Source organism: Mchenga conophoros, linkage group LG5 (assembly GCF_057382185.1).
Source record: "Mchenga conophoros isolate Kocher_MC1m ecotype Shallow Benthic linkage group LG5, M_conophoros_male_GT1.1, whole genome shotgun sequence".
Taxonomy (NCBI): Eukaryota; Metazoa; Chordata; class Actinopteri; order Cichliformes; family Cichlidae; genus Mchenga; species Mchenga conophoros.
The window spans coordinates 4,048,187-4,067,692 of NC_140530.1; the positions used below are offsets into that span (position 1 = coordinate 4,048,187).

At 39.2% G+C, this 19,506-nt stretch overlaps 1 protein-coding gene and 1 non-coding gene across 2 annotated transcripts; both read right to left on the reverse strand.

Annotated features, from left to right (window-relative positions):
- Positions 1-67: 67 nt before the first annotated feature.
- csnk2a4 (casein kinase 2, alpha 4 polypeptide) lies at positions 68-9,945 on the reverse strand. The gene is made up of 12 exons (XM_085272842.1): positions 9,753-9,945; positions 9,550-9,661; positions 9,368-9,469; positions 8,422-8,472; positions 8,084-8,143; positions 7,740-7,823; positions 7,409-7,519; positions 6,973-7,074; positions 6,526-6,626; positions 4,595-4,743; positions 4,396-4,485; positions 68-1,999 (listed from the first exon to the last, which is right to left on the reverse strand). The coding sequence occupies exons 1-12, from the start codon at positions 9,851-9,853 to the stop codon at positions 1,881-1,883; spliced, it is 1,182 nt and encodes a 393-aa protein (XP_085128968.1). The 5' UTR covers positions 9,854-9,945; the 3' UTR covers positions 68-1,880.
- On the reverse strand, positions 8,229-8,365 carry LOC146573599 (small nucleolar RNA SNORA57). The gene has a single exon (XR_014892598.1). It is a non-coding gene; the product is annotated as a small nucleolar RNA SNORA57 (small nucleolar RNA).
- Positions 9,946-19,506: the final 9,561 nt, after the last annotated feature.

The following is a 19,506-nucleotide window of genomic DNA, read 5'->3' on the forward strand; positions in this document are numbered from 1 at the left end:
GACATCCAGATGTTGCATTTGTAGCAGCCCAAGTCTGTGTAATCATGACAGACATGAATCAGACAGATTTACCTGATAAATAAAACACATGTTTATTTACACAAATATTCTCAAATACTAGTCTTCTACATAAGGACAGAAAAATATATACAGTGATGTAGGGATTTAAACTGCTCCATTGTCGGGTCAATGTATACATGTTTTGATTTATTTGCATTTTCAGGTTTTGAAATGGAAAAAAGGCGTATGTACAGCAGGATCTAAAACTTGCACTTCCAAACTCTGGCACTAAAACATTACGGGAAACCATCTTTCAAATGCTATTATACTCCACTGCTTCCCTCAACGTGTTGGTGAAAGCCAACAAACTGCATGACTCTTCAAAAACGTCACTCACTATACATGAGAGGTGAACTTTTCTCTAACAGTCACCAGCAGGTAGGGCTGTCTCAGTGAAAGGATTATACCTGCCCTACGCAATGCAACATTAATCTTAATTTACTTTACTTACTCTGGATTTTAAGGGGTGCATTTCCCTCATTTAAGCACACTCCTTTTCAAATAAATGGGAGTCTATCCCATTTTGCTTTCATTTCTGGTTGCACTTGCGTCTCAATTCCGTTTCATTTGTGGAGAGGCACGTGAAGAGAGTTGATGACAGCCCCTCATCTTGTTCTTCAGCTCCATAAAAAGTTCAGCAGAGGAACATAGAGGGCCAACAATGTTCCTCCTCTGATTGTGACGTGATTACACAAATACAAATCCTCGCATGTGGCTTTAAAGCACAAAGGTGTTCCAAAAAAAGAAAAAGAAAAAAAAGAAGATATACATCACTGTACTTCATTTTGTTGGTATTGTGACAGCCCTACCAGCAAATGACAATGTCCTATGTTTTCATTTCATTCACTACACATATCACACTGTCCACTCTGTGAGCAACTCCTACTAGCTTCCCACTGGAGGGGAAGGAAAAAAAAGCAATTGGTCAGCCTCTTCTTCCAAACAACTTGAGTAAACTTTGGTTAGATCTTGAAGTATTTCAAGGAACTGGAAAGCAGCACATTTAGAGAAACCATTTCTTTGAGAACCTGAATGACCCTTACCTGGCTTCTTAAAAGATCGCACAACAACACTTGAGTCGAACAGACACCTTGATGGTAGAGAACTTTTATCCAGCAGTCCACAATGTTTTGCATTAGAGAAAATAAAAAACAAAATAAAGGAGGATGACGTGACAGGGAGTCACATAGCAAAAGAAGTCGAGTGATCTTGTTTGGTAAGAAAGGCAAGACAAAGCTACTCGGGCAGAGAAAGTGTTGAAGTGTCATTGTGTTTACATACACCTGGGGTACAGAACAGCACCAAAATACTGTGATCTGGAGGGTGTTTCAACTCTCCTGGGGAGGTCAGATGGGTGTTCTCATTAGGTTGTGTGTTTGACGCTGCTCAGTAGTAAACTATATATATCCTCTTGGTCCTGACAGCCAGCATCTCCCTTTACCTTCTGCTGATATTCTTATTGACCAGTGCCTTCTCTCGCCAAACTAAAACACACAGTGGGGAGGAATGACCATTGCTTAGTCTCACCACCCAAAACATACTTGGGGGCAAAATGAAAAAAATACCAGATAAACAACATTCATTTCATATGTCATGTTAACACTCTCATTCACAGGAGGGAAAACAGCTCTTTTTTGTAAGATAACTGCTGCCTCCAGCTGCTGAAGCGTAGTCACACAGAGTTAAGTTGGATATGGTGACGGCTGGCAGAGAACTGCTAAGACACCCCTCCCCCATCCTGACTGGGTGGTGGTGAAAGTGGGAGATTGATAACACAGGGAGGGGTGGGGGTGTTTTTAGTGTGAATCTGGGTGAGGGTGTCACTGTGGGGCGCCAGCAGCAGCGGGCACCGGGGTGCTCAGGGCATTGGTGGCAGCAGATAGGACAGGTGAGCCAGTGAGAGGCCCCAGGGCAGTAGAGGCTGGCAAGGCAGAGATACCTGAGAGAGAGAAGCCAGATGAGACCATCAGGACAGTCGAGCACTCTGAATATTAGCATTTCTACCTCAGAGCTGACAGAAATTTTTCAACAGTTTAAAATTCGCATGGGAATCGATAAGAATTAACCAATTCCATTATTGATTCTGATTGGGTGCTCATTGACCCGCTTGAAGAGTCACCACCATCGCATTGCATATCAAAGGCTACGTTCACACTGCAGGTCTTAAAGCTCAATTCCGATTTTTTGATCAAATCCGATTTTTTTTGTCTGCGTGTTCACACTACAAATAAAATGCAACAGCAAACGCGCTCTAGTGTGAACGCTCAAAGCGCCCGCATGCGCAAAAGAAGACGTCACGCACAACGCGCTCAGTTTAGACCCAGAGCAAACAGTATGTGTGACTGATGGCTCTTAATATGAAGACTTGTTTCGGACTTTACGTTTCCCAATTTTGCTTTAAGTTATAAAGTTATTTTGTTATTTACATTTGGCCTAATAATGATCCTTACTGCTGTTTTAGAGGAGCGGTGCTTCAAAGGATAGCTGCAGATTTCTGTCAGAATCTGCAGATTATACAGTACAAATAAAATGTTCACGTTTCTCCAACGTTGTCTTCCAAACAGTTTCACTGACATCTACACTGGATGACCAGGAAGCGTTCACGATGTCTTCTCCGGCGCTGATAATCGGCGTCTGTCTTGTGTCAGTGACGTAAAAGACGGATTTAATGCGACATGACCGTTCAAACAGCAGTCGCTTTCTAAAACATCAGATATGTATCGGATTGAGTACCACATATGACAGTGACCCAGGTCGGATTTAAAAATATCGGATTTGTGCCGTTCACACTGTCACACCATGATCGGATATGAGTTGCATAGGGTCAAAAAAGTCGGATTTGATGCGCTTTCGCCTGCAGTGTGAACGTAGCCAAAGACATTTGTGCAAATTAACTGAATGCTGTGTGGCCAAATGTGTTGCATGTTGGAGGTATCAGCTTTGGGGTCATTATTTTAAAAAAGTAATGTATTACACATTACACAGAACAGTTCTGCAGTACAGTTCTTACTCCCAGGAGAAAGGGTTTTTTTCTGTAAAATAACATGAAATGTATTATCTCATAATTACCTTTTAATAATATAAACCTATGGGTTACAGTCCCACACAGCAACACAAATCCCTATCCTAATAAGACAGAGATGATATTTCTCTTAGTATTTATGTGTGAACATAAAGCCAACAGCACAAAGCAAAGATTAAAACCCAGCCCACAGTAATTCTACTTTAGACATATGATACAGAAGCTGCAGCCTGACTGCTCATCACTTTGCTGAAGTTCAGGGTCTGGCTGCTGGGCTGGGGTCAGCATTCACTCAGCTTTGGGTTCTTGACTAGCTGTGGCTAGCATGCTGCGTGTGCAGCTGCTTACAAAGAGTCACAGTTGTGTTAATGGGATAATGTAGTTGTTTCTTTCCTGGAAACAATTTAAAATTTACCACTGCACTCTGATCCTTTTGTGCAATAGAAATAAAAGTGATGCCCATATCTATGCTGTAGACTGCACTACTAGTTTCCTCCTCCAGCACACAAACTGCCCAACTGCAAGTGAAACCAGTAAGCAAAGCAGGCAGCTTTATCAATTCCAAGGATTTGAACTACTGGTTCTGTACAAGAAGAAATAAATCCATAATTTAATGCAATCACACTGTGTGTGACCAAAGGTAAACCAGGAAGTAATATTACGAATCTGAAGTAAATTTTTACTTTAGGACAACAGTGGATATCCTTAATATGGCCGTCCCAGGTACACACCTCCCTTTTTAATAATAATAATAATAATAATAATAATAATAATAATAATAATAATGGATTGCATTTATATAGAGCTTTTCGGGGCCCTCAAAGCGCTTTTCAATGCCACTATTCATTCACTCTCACATTCACACACTGGTGGAGGCAGCTACAGGTGTAGCCACAGCTGCCCTGGGGCAGACTGACAGAAGCGAGGCTGCCATATCGCGCCATCGGCCCCTCTGGCCAACACCAGTAGGCGGCAGGTGAAGTGTCTCGCCCAAGGACACAACGACAGACCGAGACTGTCCGAGCCGGGGCTCGAACCGACAACCTTCCAGTTACAAGACAAACTGCCAACTCTTTGAGCCACGACCGCCCCATTACATGACAGTAAACTGACATCCAGATTTTTGACATGCATCTTAATGAAGCTAATGCATAATAACTCTGCCATATTAGTTGAGGAAAATGTAAACCTAAAGCACAAGGATGCACAAACCCATAAGTTTTGTTTTTTTAAAGAGAAACTTGGATGGATTTAAAGGCATGGGGATTTAAATTATAGGCCAGTATACTATCAGTATAAGTGCGCGTTCTCACCAGTTATCATGTTTGCTGTGCTAACAGCAGGGTTCCCACTGGGTAGGTTGGCTGATCCGGTCACACGAGACTGATCTTTCCCAATAGGGACTGTAGAAACAATAAATAAATTACTTCTTGTCATGGCAACCTTCATTTTATTGTTAGCAGAAAAAATAAATAACCATAGATAGACACAGAGGTGATGGTGAGGGCTTACAGAAGTATGGGTGATCCATGGCCTCGCGGGCAGTGAGTCTGGCCTGGTGGTCGTAGCGCAGCAGTTTGTCTAGGAAATCCAGAGCCTCGGGGCTGACCAGGTGCTGGTTCTCACTATGGACAAATCGCTCCCACCGCTTACGAGAATGCCTATTTTGGGGTGGGGGGGATTAGTGCCTTGTGTTTGTATTCGTTTACAAAACAGTAAACACTTTAGATCACAGTGGGCCAAAATTCAAAACTGGAACAAAGTCGCAGGCTAACATTAATATTTATTGAAAAAAAATATAAGAATCAATCTTTTCTTATTGACTCAAACAAGTTTTGCTGAAAAATGGCCCACGGGCCAGAGTTTGACACTCATGCTTTAGATTATCCCATTACAAATTTCTGTAACATTTTGTGGCCACCAAAATGGGTATACACACATGAATGAGTAATAAGATGGGAGTGGAGAAGATATACTCAGTGGATCATCAGTCACCCAGGAGCTAAAACTCTTCTTTTGAACTGTGATATTTAACTTAAAATGTGCAACATAAATACAATTTTATTCACATTGATTCTTTGTATTGCTCTGTTCTCTTGTGGATATTTCAGTCTTTGTGGAGTTTGGTTGTGTTTGTTTCTGACTGGAATATCACAAACCATGAAGAAATTCCAATTTGACCCATCTTAGATTTACCTGACCAGGGTTTTAATAGTTTTGCAATTTTCATTAGTTTTTATTTTTATTTAGTTTTGACTTCAGATTTTCAATTTTATATCAGTTTTAATTAGTTTTTACCAATTGTTTGCTAGTTTAGTTTAGTTTTTATTTTTTGAAAATCCTTAGTTTCAGTTTAGTTTTGATTAGTTTCTGTTATAGTTTTAGTTGTATTTGCAATAATTAAGTGTAACAAAATCCCAGTTTCATCATATCAGTCATTCTCTTCTGCTTATTCTTGGGTATGTTGCTATTCCAGCTACCATACCCTGCACCCTGGACAGGTCGCCTGTCTGTCGCAGGGCTAACACGCAGAGACAGACAACTCACATTCCCACCTATGGGTTCTTTAAATAAATAAATAAATAAATAAATAAATAAATAAATAAAGGCAGATGAACAACCATTGATACCAGGCAACTATAAAATTTATATCTTGGCCCCAATGACACTATTAACTCTTGCAGCACCGGGTGTTCGTAATTTTGGTTCAAGTGAATTGATAAACTTTGTGAAGGCAATTGACTCACACAGTTATGTAGATATCCCCGTCCTGTTGTCTCGGGATGCATCACGCTGCCTGCCTGGGGTTAGTTTCTGTTTCTGGGGATGAGGGTTGAGTGTGCTCCCTTACCTTCTCAAGGTAAGCTAGGTTAGCCTTCTTGTGTGAGCTTTTCAAGTGCACTTTAAGGTTTGTGGGATTTTTTCCCCTTTAGAAATGTCCCTCATAATTTGTCTCTTTCCACTACAAGACACTTGCTTTATCCAAAACACAGTCATATTCAAAGTAATCCCAAATTGGACTCTGGCGCTTTCTCCCGACTTTTCCTGACATGATTCTGCGCGTGGACGGAGCAGCAACACAGACGACTCAACTAACGTGCTGCCACCTGCTGGCATAATGAGACAGCAAGAAAAAAATCTGGAAACTAAACTTCATTTTCACCCTCGACTATTGTATGACACGCACACATCAATGAAAACTAAACACATTTTTGCTATAATTTCAGTTAATTTTAGTTAGTTTTGTGAACACTCATTACAGTTTTAGTTAGTTTTCCTTTTTTGTTTTTATTTTTATTTCCGTTAACGAAAATGTTTTTTTACTTCTAGTTTTCGTTATTTCGTTAGTTTTCGTTAACGATAATAACCATGTACCTGACAACATGACCACCCCCCCCCGCCGCAGGTGTATTTGCTAACAATAATTCAGCTGAACCTAGTACCTGCCAAGAATGTCATTGAAGCGAGGTTCCAGCTCAATGTTGTATTTGTCTATGTAGTCGTAGAGGTCTTCTGTCCCCAGCACCTTGGCTATTCTCACCAACTGCAGGAGAACATGCAACAGTCATTTAGAAATCATCAATCACACACATGCACTATAATAAAATCTATTTCCCAGCTGTTTACAGAAAACATCTAGACACTTAGTAGATCAAAACCCTATTAAACAAAGCTCACGGTAATATCTATAAATCCTGCTGGGAATTAATTTAATAGTCGTTTAAAAAAAGAAAAAAAAGAAAAAGAAACTACAGTAGTTGACTAGTTTGAAGGACAGAAAACATCAACAGCCAAAATAAATATTCTGTGTATACTTTATGTGCGTTATAAAACTCATCTTTAAAATTAACAAGTACAGGGAAACACAATAATAGCTTAGATTTATTCACCTGGTCATAATTGTCATGACCATGAAAGAAAGGTTCCTTTCTGAAGATCATGGATGCCAGCATACAGCCCAAGCTCCACATATCGAGGCTGTAGTCATACATCTGAATACAGAATACAGTGGAAGAGCCAATGATGAGGAAAGATGAGAGAAGATGACTGAAACACTACTCGCTGAAATCTGTTACAAAGTCTATTTATTTACCTTACAATATAAAGCACCCCGAGGTGACTTGATATGATTTGGCACTATATAAATAAAACTAAACTGATTTGACTTAAAATACAGCCTAGCAAAAGGAACAAGACTGTAATTTTGGACACAACAGGTTCATTCAGTGACTGACAAAGACTCAAAATTCAGTATCCACAGTACAAAGACCTCCAACTGCACTCCAGAAAAACGCTAAAGCACACGCTACTACCTCACTGCCATACCTGATAGTCCACCAAAAGTTCGGGTCCTTTAAAGTAGCGAGATGCAACTCTGACATTGTACTCCTGTCCTGGATGGTAAAACTCAGCCAGACCCCAGTCAATAAGACGCAGCTACAAAGAAATTAAGCGATTAGCACTCAGAACCAGGGTACGTACTAAGTACAAGTAAAGTAAGTGGAAATTAAAATATTGTGCTTCAACCTGTGAATGCAGTAGAGGGACTGTGAAGAATAGGAATCCACACAGAGAGGCAAACAGAAAAGCACAACAGCAATGACAATGAACTTTATCATGTTGTTACATTGCAGAAGCAACATTATCTCTCACCCACCTTACGGTGCTCATGATCTATCATCACATTATGTGGCTTCACATCTCTATGCATTATTCCCATGCTATGGCAGTAATCCAGAGCCTACAAACAATACCAAAGGGACTTTGTTAAATACTGTTTAAGTTTTTCTTCCCAAGATTTCCAAAAGAGCTAGAGATAATTAGTTGATTCTCCCTTCAGGAAAATGCTGATAACAAAATGAATTCAAGTATAAAAAGCCAAAGAAAAACACAGTCAAAGAACATTTTCCAGGGAATTAGTGTCTTGTGAAAGGTCTTCATCTAAACATGTATCACAACGTTCTGAGTTTGACACATCATAGAGTGAGCTGGAGGACTCACCTTGAGGATCTCATACATGTAGAATCGAATATCATAGTCCGTCAGGGTCTGGTATAGTTGCTGAATACCAAAAATAAAATCATTAGCCTTTTAATGGTAAAGTCCTACAGCTAAATGACAGCACCCATGTGTCACACAGAAGGAGCACTGTGCCAGTGATTGAGGATAGAACCAGAAGACTGTTGACTTTCTGGCACCGAAGACATAGCACTGGACTATCCTATTCCTCCATCACATACACACACGTGTATGGTAAAACAACGAGTATGCCAAGAAAGGAGGGTGAAATATATTACAATAAAATGCGCGACAGAATAAAAATCATAGTGTGTTCCTACCTTGAAGTCTGTGTTGTTAACATGTTCAAAGACTAAGGCAGGTGTTCGGGACTGCAAGAGAGACATTTCGTGTACTTTATTTTTCGTTTGCAGTTTCATACAAAATCCAAACAATTGAAGAAGAAGAAGAAGAAACAAAGAAAAAGCACTAAATCTATCTCTGTACAAGCCAAGCAGACAGCCACACTGTGAGCCTTACATTTTGTTTTAATATAAAACATCAAAAGTCTAATCAAACTGTGGTCTCTCTCACCATAGGCTGCACAACCATATCCACAAATAATGCTAATCACAGTGTGAATCAGAGCTACCAATTTTCACTATTAAATCTTTGATGCTCTATTAAAATCAGTTTCTATTTAAGTAGAAATAACCATGAAAGATATTCTCCACTCTCACCCAGGGAGATGAGTTCTGGAGATTTCTACCCTCTGCTTTTTGGACACATTTTTTTTTAACTGGTCGCAGAAGGTTTGTCCAAAAATAAATAAAATAGGTACTCAGAAACCACATGTTACAATAGGGTAGATATTTCATAAACAGGGTACTTCTGCTCTTGACTTCTAAAATTCTAAATCAGAAATCTTAATCTGTATTTGTTTAAATCTTGAATGACCATGATGGCTCAGACACAATGTGTTGCTCCACTGCTTGGACAGAGCCCTCACTACATTTTATTACTATAAAACTGCTTACATGTATCTATCTAGCCGTGGTTATTTAAGTACTTACAGACACAAATTTCCCAAGTGTAACCAATAAGCTGGCACAAGTGGTAGGTTCAATGTGCTATTGGTACAATGACACCATCCCAAAATTTAATGCATCTTTTTTTCTGAATAACACATTATGTAATCAGAAAAAAGAAAACGCAAATAAAATATAATTTCTGCTGTACTTGTGAACAAGACTTTAAATGTTCTTCATTAATAACTATGATACTTACTACAGGGTCTTTCACTATATCAATTAGAGAGATTATGTTAGGACCTCCACGCAGGTTCTCCAGAATCTTAATTTCACGCTTTATTTTCTTTTTCTTTACAGGCTAAAGGATAAACGAAGAAAAAGAGTTAGGATGCATAATGACTTCATGAGATATAAAAGTAAGCCTTTGTACAGCTTTACCTTGAGTATCTTCACCACAACCTTCTCGTTATTGGTGATGTTGATTGCCTCAAAGACTTCACTGTACTTGCCACGTCCTAACTTCCGCACTAACTGAAAATCATCCTGGTTTCTGTAAAATACAGTAATTTTGCAACCAAATATCAGTTACGAACATTTCTCAACTAGCATGTGTAAATTTGTCTAGAAGTCAAAATATTTACCCCCATTCAACCACATGGGACTCATAGTCCCAGTACTCCCTTGGCCGGTGAGTGTTGACCTCTGTGTACACTCGGGCCCGGCTTGGCACGGGTCCTGACATGTCCGACAGCTTGGCGGATATGATGGGGAAATCTTACTGCAGCGGATGACAGCCAGAGGGATGGAGGCTGGGGGGGAGGAAGAGGGGGTGGGGGAGGGAGGTAGGGGTGAGGGGGTAGATCCCACAAGGGAATGGGGTTGGGGGGGGTTTTGCCTGAGGATGGGGGGAGGGGCCACCAGGGGCAAGGTGGGAAAGCTGACAAAAAATGATTGGAACAGAAAATTAATGATCAAAGAAACCTGGTTTAAGGTATCTGGTTAAGATAACATACGCTAGCCTGTTTCAGTTCAAGGTTAAAGGAGCTAGTAAACACAAACAGAAGTGATTAATTAGTCAAATGGTTTTGGCCAAACCCTAAGAGAGAACATGACATCAACAGGTGGATTACCTGCGATGTGCGATAACTGTGATCAGTATTGCGATAACGATATGACTTCTGATAAAATAAATAGCAAAAAATAAATAAATACATAATTTCCGTTTTACTGCAACAGTTTTATTTAAAGAAAGCTGCTGTATTAGCAGTGTAACAACAAAGTGCACTTTAACATTGAAACATTGCCCCCATAAAAGATTTTCTGAGGCTTGAATTCTGAAAGACATCCTTCCCGATCTCTATAATTAGTTTTAAAAAAACATAACTTAAATTATACTGCAAATGATCTCAGTGCAGTTGTTCATCATTTTACCACTCACCAAGTAGTTATGTCTAGAAAATACACAGTCTCTAGACACCATGTTTTCAGTTCAAAGTCTTCGGTGAGGAAGTGCACTGTGAAACTCATATATGGTTCCGTTGTATGACTTGACCATAGGTCTGTAGTGCTTGCGTAGTTTTCAGCTTGGCTTGACAGTTTTAGCTGTGCAAAAACTATAACTTTAATCTCAGCCAAACCGATTTACTCAGGAACAAATAAAATACTAAAGAAAGCCAAACAATAACATTTTTAAGTTATCTAAGTGACTTATATATATGTTTAACCTGACTAGCGAAAGACGGCGGTGGGTTTGAAAACGACATGACGGTCTTGCGGCATGTTTCGTACATTTGTGGAATGGCGAACTGGTGAAGCCCTCCCTGCTAACTGTATTTATAGGCATCATGTCTTTAGCCAAAAAAAAATGTGTAATGGCCTCTGTTATTTCTTTGTACCGCTTCGACGTTTTCTCATAAGGAGTTCCACTTGAAAAACTGTGATACAGAGACGGCTGTTGGACTGCGGTGCTCTTTGTCTTAACATTAGCAACCTTTGTTTGGCTAGCCCTGTTTTTCTGGAACTCTTCAAACAGTTCTCTGTGATTGTATTGAAGATGATGGTGGAGATTAGTTGTGTTTCCTCTGGTGGTTGCCACGAGTGTCCGGCAAGTTTTGCAGAGTACCTGTGTTTGGTAAAGGTCGTGTTTATTAAATCCAAAGTACCTCCAAATAAGCGAGGTACTATTTTTTTTTAGCCACGAGTTCATAAGTCAGTAGCGCTTTCGTCATGCGTCTCGCTCTCAGATGACAGAAACCCAGTAGTCAGTCGAATAGGTACTAGGTGAAAAGGGCTATTAATCCCAAATAGGGCAGGGCAATATGGCCAAAAATATTTATCACAATATATATTTGAAAATTTGCGATAACAATATAACTGACAGTATAATTGACGCAAGACAAAATACTTTACAACTCCACAACTTCATTAGTGCAAAAAAGAAAAAAAAATCCATCAATGTATTTTCACTTAAACACGCAGCTGTTTTTATGTGCATTAAAGTTATATAAAAATTTAACAGTGCAAATGAAAATTCTTTGCTGACAGTTTAACCAAAAGGCATTTACAGTGGAAATTGGCCAACATATCCTGAGCATAACCATGTATAATATCCACAAAACTTAAAGAGGTTATACACACACAATACGGTAACATTATGTTGAGCCACAGTACGTATCACTCCACGAGGTTCCTGACTACGGTAGCCGTAATTCTCCGACAATCCATCAAGCGGTGCAGCTTATATATAGCATATCATAGCTTATCAAAGTCGTACTAAAACATTTTTTGACAGATTTTTGGATCGGATCAGTAATAATGACGGTCCGGTTGCACGCGCTTTGGTGTGTATCTGACGGACGAAAGCCAAACCAGTTCCACACCACTGAAGTTGCACCATGCACCAAGTTAGCACATGATTCTCCTTATGGGGACCTGATATGTTTAATATGCTGCTGAGAATATAGCCCAGAAGAAGCGTATAGTATAGCTTTTATTTTGGAAAGAGCCATTTCTCTGTGATAAACTCTCTTTTCCAAAGATGAGTGATTTCTCGATCAGATAATTTTTTTATTACTTTGTTGTTTCAGCAACATTAAATTTAAAAACTGTACTTTTGAGTTAAAATATATATTTATAATTTTAATAAATGACAAATTAAAAAAGGCATGAACATTTTTTTGTATCGAAAAAAAATATCAAAACCGTGACACCAAAGTATCGAACCGAACCGAATTTTGTGTATCGTTATATAGCGATATATTCTTTTCTTCTGTATAACGTATTTTACACACTATAAGGCACACTTACCATCTTTTAATTTTCTCAAAAATCGACAGTGTGCCTTATGTATGACTTCTGGTTGTGCTTACTGACCTCGAACCGATATTATGTGGTACACAGCACGCAGATATCTGTCAAAAATTTTTTAGTATGACTTTGGTAAGCTATGAAGGCGCACCGCTGCCGTAGTCAGGAGCCCTGCGCACTAATCTGGGTCCAAAACGCCATCCACGTCAGGTCCCAAAGTCAAAAGGAACACTGCGGCATCACTGAGAGTTAAAAACTGTCTAAATTCTTTCATCTGTAATAAAATGATCAGCGTTCTGCTCTACCAGGTGTAACAATTAAGTTTAACATCCAGGCATCCATGAAAACAGAATTTATTAAATTTAAAGTTAGAAGTTAGCAGGAAGTTAGCTCGCTATTTACCAACTAAACACGATATGCCATGTTATGACTGAGAGATTTCTGAAAAAATTCAAACGTACAGCTCTGCTATCACTTCCAACATAAAAGAAGACAGAAAAATAAACAGCAGTGACGTTCGTAGGGTTACTGAAGTTGGGCTAGCTGCTATATAATGATCTCCTACGTGATCGCTAGCAAAACATCTATGTTAGCATAACATTAGCACAGTGAAGCTGAAAGATGAACATTAACTTTTTTCCACTCGATAAAAGTTAACGTGAGGGTTTCTGGTGGTTAGGTAACAAATGCAATCGCATGGCAGGATGCTGTAAACGGACCAAACTTCAGTCAGGAGAACAACTGAGAAAAGGTTAGTCATTAATAAACTGCAACAACATGGGAATAGAGCAGCTGCGAGAGAATTCAGCATTAATAAATCAATGGTATGGAAGTGGAGGAAGCACAGTTTTTGTCTTTCCCCATATTCCAAAAGTGCTTCGTCTTAGGGCTGCGCGATATGACCAAAATCTCATATCCCGATATAAGAATTCTATCGTCCAGATAACGATATAAATCACAAAAATGTAAAATTTTCTGTAAATTCTGTGAATCTTGGGCAGCTCGTCTTGCGGGAAGTGTTTCCAGCTGCACGTCATGTGTCAAGTGTTTTAACCGATGCATGAAACGATACATTTTTAGACGTAAGTTGTAAAGGCCGCAGTTTTCTTTGTGAGTATTTATTACACGGCGTGCTGCGGGGAAAAGCCTGTTCTAACATTTGAGTCTAAGGTTTATTTTTTAGCACCTGGCGGCTCTTTTTTGCTTCTCATCCGTAAATAATCTGCTCTTTCACGTGATTCAGTTTATTTTGAAAAGTCTCAACAGGATCTTGGGCTTTATTGTGAAAGGTTTATGTGGAACATAAGCAAGCGGACACGCGATGGTTTTACTGTCGTTGTTGCTAACCACAACGCATAAAAACAGGTGCTTGTCTGTCCGTAGTGTGGTTATATTAAATATAAGAGAAAGAGAGAATTTTAAGAAATTAATATAACCACTACAGTGACCATCAAAACAATGAAAAAATATTGCCGTAAACAGTTTATTTTGCGACACCACGAAACAAACAATAGCTAAAATGAAACGATAGACGTTTTTATATCGTCATCCGATATATATCGTTATATCGAACAGCCCTACTTCGTCTCTTTGCTATTTCTGTTGCCCGGCATAATTTGCAGATGTTGTATGCAGCCGCTGCAATGCTTTCGACCAAAACAGGTGCGGCTTGATGACACCATCAACATGCGCTATTGTGGTAGAGTGGTATAGTAAAAATCTCTACCGTTGGCCAAATTTCTATTGTTTCTACCGTATACCGTTTATACCACCCACCCCTACTCGCTAGTTTCCACATAAACATGCTATAGCATATTCTGACAGGGAGGTTTCGGGTGGGGGGGGAAGCTCTGCTATCACTTCCAACTAGGGCTGCCACGATTAGTCGACTAGTCACGATTATGTCGACTATTAAAATCGTCGACGACTGATTTAATAGTCGACGCATCGTTTGAAGCTTTGTAAGATCACAAAGGACGCAGGAATGAGTAGTAGGATTTAAGAGTGTAATAACGGACTGAAACAGAAGATGGCAGCACTGCATGTACAAGGATGCCAGCTGCCGTTAAACCCCGAAGAAGAAGAAGCTGTGTCCCAGAATTCATAGCGCAGCCCAGCGCAGTTGTCAACAATGGTGGCAGCTAGTTAGTTTTAACTTTACTCTTATTATTCTTTCTGGGTCACAAAATAAACGTTTAACATATTTTCAGGCGAGAATGTAGCTGTGTAAACTTCAAATATCTGCTCAGTTTATCAAGACACCACGTATTTTCAAAAGCGCTCCGACGTTTTCGGAGACGTCTGTTACCTACTAGCTCGTTAGCTAGGCGGGGGCAAGGCTAACTAGAGCCGTGAGAACACCGGACTCCCGGCAAATCGTTTTCAAACCCACCGCCGTCTTTCGCTAGTCAGGTTAAACATATATATAAGTCACTTAGATAACTTAAAAATGTTATTGTTTGGCTTTCTTTAGTATTTTATTTGTTCCTGAGTAAATCGGTTTGGCTGAGATTAAAGTTATAGTTTTTGCACAGCTAAAACTGTCAAGCAGACAGCTGATTGTCAGAAGTGTGAGACGCTGGAGAATATACTCCGGTGTCCTGTTATATTTTAGAAAGCAAGGAGTTTATTAAACTTCACCGAAACAATCTGCAAATTTCATTAAAAATTAATAAACTACCATCTTGTCTTTATTTTTAGTTAGCACAAACACTTCAAGCTGTAAGCTAATGATAGTTATATAAGAGCAGATGCTTCTGGTGCAATAAGCTGTACGCTGTACGTCCAATGGATGATGATCTGATTAGTCGACTAATCGCAAAAATAATCGGTGACTAGTCGACTATCAAAATAATCGTTTGTGGCAGCCCTACTTCCAACATAAACGAAGACAGAAAACTAAACAGCAGTGACTTTTGTAATTTGCAGATAATATTGCTTGCAGCCGCTGCAATGCTTTCGACCAAAACAGGTGCAGCTTGATGACACCATCAACATGCGCTATCGCGGTAGAGCGGTGTAGTCAAAATCTCTACAATTGGCCAAATTCATATCGTTTCTACCATATACCATTTATACCGCCCACCCCTACTTCATGGGATGGGTTTCTATGGTCAAACAGCTTCACCCAAGCTTTACATCACCAAGCACAATGTAAATTATTGGAGACAGCGCTGTAAAGCATTAAGCTGGACATGGAGTGACAAATCACACTTCCCTGTTTGGCAATCCAATGGACAAGTCTAGGGTTGGTGGTTGCCAGAATTGTCCCGCACTGTGCCGAATGTGAAATTCGTTGGAGGGGAATTATGATGTGGGGTTGTTTTTCACGAGTCCATTAGTTCCAGTGAAAGAAACTGTTAACACTTTAGTATAAAAAGACATTTTTAAAAATTTCATGCTCCCAACTTTATGGGAACAGTTTGGAGATGGCCTATTCCTGTTCCAACATGACTGCACACTAGTGCACACAGTCCATAAAGACATGGATGAGTTAAGTTGGTGTAGAAGAAGTTGACTGGCCTCAAACTTTACCAGCACTTCATGTCCAACATCAGTGTCTGACCTCACAAATGCACTTCTGGAACAATGGTCACAAATTCTCATAAACAGTGCTAAACTTGTGAAAACCTTTTCCATTAGAGTTGAAACCATAATAATAATAATAATAATGGGATATCACTCAAGGTCTTACGCATGTCAGGCAAACAAGTAAAAGCAACATAATGTATATAACGCCAACTGGATGTTATCACTTCAGCTTATGACCCTTCGTTTTGACTGATAGGTTGCTCACCATTGGGGATTAAAAAAACCGTTAGCTCTCTCTTTCACACGTGATTGACACAGTCTTCCACATAGGGTAAATACAAAAACATCCCGAATGTACCTTTCCGCATATATTCCTAAATTTAACTTAACTTTAAGAAATGAATCGTCCCTCACTTATAATCAACGAAGAATCATGCACCGGGGACCTTTTTTCAGATGAACCGGTGATAAACTCGTGGGTTCAATAGAAATCCCGCTAACTTTAGCTAGATGGAGGAGTTAAGTAGTCCTCTAGCACATTTAAGTATTGCCAAATTGAATTAACCTTTTGCACAAGGCTCGCATACCACCTTTCACCGAAAACCGCAACACTAGATATAACGGTAACGTGGACTAGAGTCATGTTATCTTTCAATTAGATAATTGGCGTACTCGTTTGAATTCGACATTCGGTAAGTCAAATGTAATGCGGTGGATATTGTGTTTATCGATAGTTCAAGCACTTGATCTAGTTCGTTAAATCCAAGACCGGTACTGCTTTCTGTGTATTGAGGTTTCGTTAACTTATGGGCTCTGGGCAGGCCCTGTCTAATAGCCTGCTAACCTTATCATGGCTAACATTAGATTCCAACAGAAAAGCTGTTTTTGCTAAATCAACAGTGAACACAAAATTTGGCTGGTATTTACCCCCTTGATCAGTTCTAGGACCGAAATGCTTCCAAATAATGAGGGCTTCTGCAAACTAAGAGTCCTCGCCTCCCTCCTTCACCGGTGCGCCCGTGCCAGTGTATGATTTCTGCTGTATCAGAGACAATATGGCTGACCACCACCTACATCCTACGTCCCAGACATTTTCTACGGGGGCACTCGAGGGACAAACTTGTAGAAAGTTGCAAAACCATAGACTGTAGTACTGGAGACTCGTTAAACAATTATTAAGATATTCTGGATTGTATTTTTAAACCAAGGTAGTATATTTTTGTACACAAAGAAAACACGACTGAAAGACGTTATTGTCCTTATATTTTCTAACTGTCCTGTATTTCACAAGGAATGCTTGCTGCCTCTTGGCTTAAAGAAACAAGCCAAGAGTCAGCGTGTTCCACAAAATATCCCATCGTCAGTAACTCTCCTCAGGCTCAAGCTTGCGTATTGGGTGTTAGTGTGACAGATAAAAACTGAAAATACGAGAAGGAGAAGAAACATTAAACTAAAATGAACTTACAGAAGCATATTTTTATTGTTTTCTTGGCTGAAAGGTGTGTCAATTTCTTTGGTCCAATTATCTGAGGCTTGTTTCTAATGAATACTTAAATATCAAAGGTGTTTCTACAAGCAGCTGAATCATGGTGTGCACTTAGTCATTCACAAAACTGCACAGAGTGCTGTTAAAACCTCTTTTTCACATGACTGTAAATGCATGAAGCCGGAAGAGAGCTTGTTGGAATAATATGGTATGCTTTGAGGTCCTTGAGGAAACTTCAAAACTATGCTAGCTGTGTCTAAAAGGGGGCGCCCCAACATTAAGAAACATGCATGCTGTTCTGGAAACATAATATAATGTATACCACACAGCTGTGCATCAGGATTCTTACACAGTGTTGGCTTCTTTTTGGAGCTCACTGGTTTATTGCAGTCTTTGCAATGATTTCATAAATTAGGCCAAAACGACTTTCAAATAATTGTGTTTTGAATAATGATTTATGCACATGTGGTTTTTAACCACGAAATTTTACATTTTTAAAGCAAACAGAATTTTTGCTCTCTTATCTCTTACTGAAAAAATAAGTATCTTCAAATATATTTTTAAAATATGTGCCTTTAAAATGTTAAATATTCTAATATTATATTATAAATAATAACTATTATTTTGAAGTTGGAGTGCTGAGAATTTAGTCTGTTTTGTATGTTTTAAAAACATTTTAGATCGACTTTATTAAAAATAAAGACCTCAAAGTGCGCAAACTAGCATTAATATTTTTTTTGTTTGTCTTAATTTTTGATCTTTCAAACCTTAGTATTGGATCACAACAAACTATTACAAATCTGTGTATACATGTTTGGAGGTGGAGGAGAGGTTCTGTTGCAGTTCCTTGTGCATTAAAATGGTTGTATTCAGTTTCATTGTTGTGTTGGAAAAATCGTCTCCTGACAAAGTCTCGAGCTGGAAGTCATCTTTTCATCCAGTATAATCTGGTTCACCTTGTGCATCCCCTCTCAGCACACTTTTGTTTTGTTTTTTGCATGGCATCCTTCTGTCTCTTGCACGGTCTTAGCATGTCAAAAGCACTTACTTTCAAATTTTCCAAATCAAAAAGTCATGTTCTTTACTTTCATATAATCTCCCTTTTATATTATACAATCTAGCATTTCTGAAACTTCCTTATGATCAGGATCTTTAATAGCTTCTTAATATTCTAAAATGGAAATAGGATTCAGTCATCATATCGCACATCAGCAATTTTAATCAAAAATAGTACAAAAACATTTAACAGGAACATTTGGTTAATGTAACTTGTTTATATTCCCAAATACCCTGCTTATCAGATAAGTGAGATGTTTAAAACAGCAGGAGCCTATTTTTGCTTTGTTCTCTGAGAGGTAGTTGGAGTAGAAGATGACATATTCATTTCTGATGGCGCACAGCGTGCAGGTCATGGAGGTTGTTAGGGGCAGTAGGTTTCTGTCAGTGAGACTATTCATTGTGCTCTTTGGGGAAACTGATTGAGGATATCCTCCAAACAATTGCTGTGGATGTTGAAATTGGTTCAAAAGTTTTCCAAGGTATATTCTTCCTCCCATCCATCTCCGAGATTCAGGAGGCTCCAAGCAGCGAACAATTGTATTTATTGGGTCCAAGCTCATTCTTCATGTCTAGTTAAAATGTAGACTTGCATGCTTCCTTACATCTAGGATACATTTTCCTATGTGATGTCACAACTTAATATATGTTGCTTTGTGTGTGGGGATTTGTCGGTGTCGAGTGGACAGTTATCGCTTAAAAATCTCTACACAAGCACACTACCTTTAATTACTCTGTGGTGACACAGAGGGTCAAAGGGAAGTGCACAGTAGAGTTTGATTATATGTCACAAAAGAGAATGGGAATTTAGTTACCCAGGAAAAATCTGTTTTACTTATCTAGTAAGGGTTAGATATATAAATATTTAGGGAGCATGATTCTTTTAAAAGCAAAGGAGTCATCAAACAAAGCCAAAAAAGAGAAAACACAATAGCATATGAAATCTTTAGGGACCATTACAGGCATCAGGTTACTGCGGAAGTCAGCCTCTTTCCTCCTTCAGAGCTTTCTGTGCA

Coding starts and splice junctions, on each gene's coding strand:
- csnk2a4 (XM_085272842.1), bottom strand. CDS start 9,853: ATGTCAGGACCCGTGCCAAGCCGGGCCCGAGTGTACACAGAGGTCAAC. Junction 7,824..8,083: donor ACATGTATGAGATCCTCAAG/GTGAGTCCTCCA, acceptor TATTGTTTGTAG/GCTCTGGATTACTGCCATAG. Junction 7,520..7,739: donor TAGATCATGAGCACCGTAAG/GTGGGTGAGAGA, acceptor ATTTCTTTGTAG/CTGCGTCTTATTGACTGGGG.